The 7,235-nt window shown below is 33.1% G+C and overlaps 1 protein-coding gene across 1 annotated transcript; it reads right to left on the reverse strand.

Moving 5' to 3' along the window:
• Nucleotides 1-211: 211 nt before the first annotated feature.
• Nucleotides 212-5,358, reverse strand: LOC124918655 (mitogen-activated protein kinase kinase 3). Its single transcript, XM_047458699.1, has 10 exons — nucleotides 5,229-5,358; nucleotides 4,688-4,829; nucleotides 4,348-4,602; nucleotides 3,484-3,702; nucleotides 3,262-3,399; nucleotides 2,999-3,166; nucleotides 1,893-2,006; nucleotides 1,044-1,151; nucleotides 790-881; nucleotides 212-661 (listed from the first exon to the last, which is right to left on the reverse strand). Exons 2-10 carry the CDS (start codon nucleotides 4,787-4,789, stop codon nucleotides 301-303), a joined length of 1,557 nt encoding a protein of 518 aa, XP_047314655.1. The 5' UTR covers nucleotides 4,790-4,829; nucleotides 5,229-5,358; the 3' UTR covers nucleotides 212-300.
• Nucleotides 5,359-7,235: the final 1,877 nt, after the last annotated feature.

The raw sequence follows: 7,235 nt of genomic DNA on the forward strand, positions 1-7,235 counted from the left end.
GTAGCAATTTATTTATTTATTTATTTAAAAATGTTTATATATATTAAAAATGGAAAAATACAAAGACAAAATATGAAAAGAAAAAGTTAAAATTAAAAATAAGAAAAATACTCGTAAATTCTTGAATAAAACAATTAAATTTCCGACAACTTTACTGCTAAATACATCCTAAATACGCTAAGTAACAGAAAAATGGATTGTTTCCAAAATGAAGAAATGGAAGTCTCAAACCTGGTGAAAGGCATAAAGTTTTCAGCAATAGATATTTATTCGTGTGAATTTTTTACAAAAACTATACAGTTATTGTAAAATATAAATCTCTTGCTTAGATATAAAGTAACAACCAATAACATCATTTTGTTCCATGATTAATAGCTCTTTAAACCTTCCCATTCGCGTACTTTCTAAATCAATAGATTGATCTTTGAAATTGGGCAAGCCCTCAGCTTGTACTCCATCCCCACAAATGAGAAACTGATTACCAATTATAAATGATCCAGATGCACGGATTGCAATTCCATCTTGCCCATGACCTTTGCACTGAAGCTTTTCCACAACATGCACTAGCTTCTCTGGAGGCCAATCTCCAGCCAATGTACTCCTTAAATCCGTCAAACTTGCGAAGATCTCATTCGGGCCAACATATTCTTTGCCAGCAAAGCTAGTCAAATTAAATTATTGACAATCTTTGTATTAGATCAAGATATACAAAACCAACATGTTTCCAAATGGCTGCTGTTTACCACCAAAACTTGAAAAGCATGGACTTTTTATAAACAAAATAAATACCTGAGAACTGATTGTTCACTGTACAAGGTCTTCATATACGGCCAGAGACTATCTGGTCCATTGAATAACGAGTAATAATGAATCGTTAGCATCTGGAAAGAAAAAACAATACACAGCATTAGTAGCAAGGTACACACAAACTTTAAGTGGTATTTTTTTTTTTCTATTTTATTGCTAACCAATTTTGTTACTGGATTCATTTGGAACATTCCTTGGTAGCACATAAATACAATGCAAAGAGAAAAAAAACTCACATCCGCTAGTTCCTTCATTTTCTGAACAGGATCAACAATGTTCCGAACAAATGCAGATAAGTCCATCTCTGTATCCTTGTACTTTGTGATGAAAGGATGAGAAAGAAGCTGTGTGGTTATACCAAAACCATCCAAGAAACGTCATATTTAATTGTTATCCCAGGAGCTTATGACTTGAAGGATATTACAAATAGAAAAAATCCACTTCTCTTGCAAGTAAAACAACTTAGAGCTTTTGTTTGATGTGGATTATTTGGTATTATTTCGAAATATTTCACTATCCCATCAAAATTCCTTTTTTTCAATCCCACGTGATTTAACTAAAATACCTTTATTTATTTTTTCTAACATTTTAAAATATAAATATTTTAGTCTTTTTATCCAAATAATTCACTTGGACATCAAACAAGGTTTTTTTCCAAATAACCCAAAGATCAAACAAGGCATTATGAAACTAACTGGAAATACTGAAGTTGAACCTTGGATTGAATAAATAGAAGTGAAGTGAATGACGTTTTCTGAGGATTAATTTTGTGAAATTAATCTTCCAGATGATGATTTACATCTTTGGTGCTGTTTGATTGAATTTGCAGGAATATCTAGGATTTGGATGACATTTTTGGATCCTTTTTATACATGAAGGAGGGCTATATTCACGTATTCATCACGTTTTCATACCTTCCTTTCTTTCTTCTGGTTTTTATGCTTTTACTTTGAGGCTTTAAAGTACTTGTTAAAAAGATTTTATAATCTTCATACATCGTGTTTAAGAATACAAGTTTCTAATATATAAAATAAAAAGATATCACAAGAATCTAACTGATTACCATTGATGAAGAACTTGCTTACCTGCTCTGCTGTTGGCCTTCCATCAGGATCTTTGTCCAGGCATGCATCAATAAAAGAACAGAACTCTGGTGAAAAGAGACATCTTGATGGTGATGGAGAGGGATCTTCCAGGATCTACCAAAAACAAAATAGCTTGGCTCTATAAGAAAAATATACTTAATTAATTAACAACCTACTCATTATACAACAATCTCCTATATAGCTAGCTTTAAGTAGTTCTAACTTTCCCTAACACTAGTAGGTATAACTCTGTATAACTTCCTACTAACACGAAAAATAACTTATGAATAGGGCTATTAGAATATTGTCATTGACTCTTATTTCATTTTACACATCTCAGGATGGAACAAATTTGACAACATCACGAAGTACAAATGATTCACTAAAACCTACAAGTTTTCCTATGTTATCAACATCCATAGTATCAGTGTCCTTAATTATGTATCTCCAACACTAATTATAAGAAAAAGTCAAGATCTGCTATTAGCACAAGTGACAAGGATCCATGTTCTGACCTGCCCTCCTCCCTAGCAAATTAATGAATAAAGGTTCTACCAGCTCATTATTTATTTCATTGCCATTTGCTCTAATTTACTTTAACTTCTTATTTTTTAAATGTTAGTTTATATTATTAAAGTTGTGGTGAAGAAGACTTCTAATAAGATAAACAATGTCTTTACAAAATGTTTAAAGTACAATTCAACCATCAATCCACCTACTCTTATTTAATAATCTATAACTATCAACTTTTCCCAACTATTTAATCCCTAACACAATGTTACATAGGAATCCTAAAGAAAAATCAAGTTTCACATATCTGGTACATAATATCCACTAGTTCTATATAATATATGATCCTCACAGATCTTATAGTTTTTCATCAATTCTGTTGGCTGGAAGAAGTCACATATTCCTGAGAATCCTACATTTCTGTGAACTAGATATATTATATTGAGCATAATGCATAACTTATATCTTAAGAAAACACAGAATGTTCAAAATTACTGAAACATGAAACTGGGAGAGAGAAAGATTCTCATTTACAGATTTTTGGGAGGAAAGAGAATCATAAACAAGGGAATATACAGTGAGAAATTGGAAATCACCTGGAGCATAAGATTAACAGGTCCTTCATTAGCTTTGTATGGAAATTCTCCAGTACCGCATTCAAAAAGTGCAAGCCCTAGGCTCCAAATGTCAGCTGGATACGAATAGTTATCGTTTCGAATTCGCTCTGGTGACATATATGTAACAGTTCCAACAAAGGTTGCACACTGATCAATCCCATTAGATCAGTTAGTATAACTTTATACATTTTAGTATTCAATAAAAAACCCGTAAATTCATAAACAAAGAACATTACACTAACCATTGCCATTGAATTCTCTAAGCCTGCACTGATTCCAAAATCTGTTATTTTTGGCTCGCCTTTCAGATTAATTAGTAAATTTGCAGGCTTTATATCTCTGTGAACTAAGTGTCTAACGCCATGCAAATATATTAATCCCTGTATTGAAGCCACAAAACATGTAAATAGATACAGAGAAGTTGCATTATAACCACGGAGAAGCAAAGTATCAGTTGACCTTACATGCAAGAGCTTTTGAACCATAAAAGAAAGAACGGGTTCAGATATGCATTTTTGAGCTTTTAATACATCTGCTAGAGACCCGCCATCCATATACTCCAATGCAATGTTTATCTGCCCTGAATCAGGAGTATAAAACGCTCCATGGAATTCTACCAATCCTTGGTAACAAGGTGCCTCACATAATGTTCTTATCTCGGTTAAAAGTTGTTGTCTTTTCTCCTGTTATGCAAAGAGAGCATATGTCAAACATAAATTGAAGTTTATGGTCCTCTTCCTATACCTTTTTGATATATGAGTAGTCAGGATGCTTAAGTGTATCCATGAACTGTTCCATGAGAGAAATTTCGTTTTCTGATGGCAGTACAAAGAGAAGGAGATGACAGTAAGTCCTTTAATAATATACCAATTGACTATTGTGTAAAGAATGGGGATTGGATGCATACACTCTTCTTTACTGGGGATGATTTGGGCATTGTTCCATAAAACATTGTCTCATCATTAATCAAATCATTTAAATCATCTACTAAAATACAAAACTACTCTTCCTTTATATTTTATAACATTTTAAAATATTAAATACATAACATAGTTTGGTCACTTAGCCTAAATAATCCACCTTTTCATTAAACAATTTTTTTTCAAATAACCCTACATCAAACAAGCTTTTGGAATCCTTTGGGTATTTTCGGGTCTTCCGTGGGTTTGGGATGAAATTCCTTAGAAGATGATGATTTTGGTGGAGCGTTTACTGTATTGCAGTTGAATAGATTTCATTGAGTACTTTTTCATTTCTTTTGTTGTTTCTGGGTGCATTTTGGGCTGGATTTTATTTTCCGAAAAAGAAATAGAAGTCAAGATACAAACCTTCTCAAAAATATTGATCCTCTTTAGTGCAATAATTCGATGAGTAGGTATGTGAATAGCTCTCTGAACAACACTACTTGCACCATTACCTATGGCTCCAAATATCCGCATCTCGTGGGAAGCGCATTTGTAAGTCTTCTCTCCATTATCTGAATCATCAGAAGACCAAGATGAGCACTTGTGAAGCCCAAGTTCATTAATGTTGTAATGTCCATATGATCTGCTCAATAAGTTAATAGTGCCACCATCTGACAGCTTCATAAAACACAAAATCATAATAATGAAATAACTTCCTACAAGACATACGCAAACACTTCTACTTCAACAAACAGAGGCTTACCATACAAGACTCGTTAGGGTCTAGAAATGAGCTAGATGTGAAACCCTTTTCAGAATCAAATAATGGAGTAAGCTTCTTCTTCAATTCTTCCAATCCCGCCATTTTAGACGTGATAAGTTATAATGCTATAACATCCCCATCTCTTTGAGAAAATAAAATAACAAATAATTAGTTCCACAATGGAAGGAATGTAAAATTATGTCAAAATAAGAAACATTTGACATAATAAACTGTAATCTGGAATTCAATTCAATTCAATTCAAATAAATTCCAAATGATTTAATCAAGGAAAGGGAACCCTAAATATCCCCAATTCAATTATCGTTTCAAATTTCTTCTCCTCCATTAGCATGATGAATATTCACATCATTTATACTAACCAATAAACGAAGCTGAATAATTTAGCAAGATACTACAGCTCGTTGTAAAGGTAATCAATAAACTTTACTAATTGATTGCTGATCACACACAAAACAAGCAGATGTATCTAAAAATCTTGAAATTGAGACAACAAAGTTGCATCTAGATAGATCGAACTTACCTAAGAAAGACGAATCAAGTAGATCCACAGTCGGTATAAACTGGAAATCGGAAGAATTTACGTTTACTAAATTTACTTTCAAGTCAGAGGCGTTTCACCATGACTTGTTTACATACATCATCACTCTAGCTCCTAACTAACTAGTAGCCAAGTCGGGTCAAAATTCGGAAAAATGTTAACTTAAGGCCCGGCCTGCTAAGCTAGGGAAATTTAATGAAATGGCCCTAATAAGTGGCTTAATTCCAAAAAAGGCCCGCGCCTACTAATGTTTGCAAAATGGGCCTTTTTGCCCTGTGAAATGTCCATTTTACCCCTGTAATTGCACTTACTCGAATTACACTTGCGCGTAATACACTTACGCGAATTACACTTACGCGTATTACATTTACGCGAATTACACTTACGCGTATTACACTTACGCGAATTACACTTACGCGTAATATGTAATATGCGTACATTGAAAGACGCATATTACGTATACGCGCATTATGTAATATGCGTCTTTCATACTATATAAAGCGCCTAATTTTGATCCTCATTTTAAATCTCCAATTTTTAGGGTTCCGACTCTCTCTCAAACCCTATCCCTTCGATCCCGCTGCTCCTCTAAGGTAAGACATTCTCGTCTCAATGCATTCTTATGTATTTTAGGGTTTTGAATATTATCCAAGTTCTATTATGTTGGATGAAGATTTAGGATTTTAAGTAAATCTTACAAGTTTATCTATATAAATGACAATCAACAACAACACATGGGTTTGTACTTCATTGATCTATGGAAGCAGAAGTTAAACATTTCGACGGATATGGAAATTGAAGAGGAGAATCCGACGGAGCTTAACACTCTCAACATCGGTAGAGGATTCGCTAGCGTAGGCAGATTGATGGATGGAGTAGGCAGAAAGTCAGAGCAGAAAGTCAGATTGGACGATGAACCATGAATTCAATGCTCATTTATATTAAAAACATGCTCTTTCATTTTGTTTTTCATCTTCCATTGATGATGAACCTATTCCTATTTTGATCTTCTAGAAGGTGCATCCATATATTTTCTGCCAAATTTTCTTTTTGCTGCAATTAAGTAAATAACTTAACATATAGATTAATTACTATGGTACACATTTTTCATTTCCCGTTTTTTTTTGAAATAAACATAATTTTCAATTTGTTTGAACATTATTTACCATTATTGCAAGAGATTCTTGATGGAATTGAATTTGCTAGGGGTGACTCCAAATCAACATGGGGTTCTATGCGTGCAGCAATGGGGCACCCATAATCTTTTGACTTGAAATATGTTGCTATTGGGAATGAAGACTTTGTTACTATTCAATGGTATTTTTTTATTTAAAAAGATCCATATTTTATGAATAGTAATAAAATATGTTAGTATTCAATGATCTGCGAATGTCAAATGGCAAAATTCTGAAATGAAATGCATAATCTATTTGAAATTGCGAAAACCTATGTTGTTTCGGAGAATTACCTCCAGTTCTATTCTGCCATAAAACACGCCTATCCAGACATCCAGATAATCACAATCTGTGACGGTTCTTCTCAACCATTGGATCATCCAGATGATTTTTATGATTTTCATGTAAGATTCAAGTAATTTTGTATAGATTAGAATTTGAACTGAATATTCTTACAATCTTCCTTCCTGTTATTAGATTTTTTTGTTAATAGATTGATTTTCTCAACAAATTTATAACAATGCAGATGATGTCTTCTCTAAGACTTATAAGTTTGATCAAACATCACGAAATGGCCCAAAGGTACGCGCTAAATCTTGTCTTATATTTACTTAATTGCATAAATATATATTAACAAAAAGATAACTGTTGCAAGAAACATTTAGATGGTTCTGAGGCCGACTCTATTATTTCAGGCTTTCGTTAGTGAATACGCTGTGACAGGAAAAGATGTTGGTCAAGGAAGCCTTCTAGCAGCATTAGCTGAAACTGGATTCCTTATTGGTGTAGAAAAGAACAGTTTTTTTTTTATATA

This window comes from Impatiens glandulifera, chromosome 1 (genome assembly GCF_907164915.1).
Source record: "Impatiens glandulifera chromosome 1, dImpGla2.1, whole genome shotgun sequence".
NCBI lineage: Eukaryota > Viridiplantae > Streptophyta > Magnoliopsida > Ericales > Balsaminaceae > Impatiens > Impatiens glandulifera.

Excerpts from the sequence above, each read along its gene's own strand:
- LOC124918655 (XM_047458699.1), bottom strand. The coding sequence starts at position 4,789 with ATGGCGGGATTGGAAGAATTGAAGAAGAAGCTTACTCCATTATTTGAT. Across the intron at positions 4,603-4,687 it reads ACCCTAACGAGTCTTGTATG|CTGTCAGATGGTGGCACTAT; the intron begins GTAAGCCTCTGT and ends TGTTTTATGAAG. Across the intron at positions 2,007-2,998 it reads CTGTTAATCTTATGCTCCAG|ATCCTGGAAGATCCCTCTCC; the intron begins GTGATTTCCAAT and ends TGTTTTTGGTAG.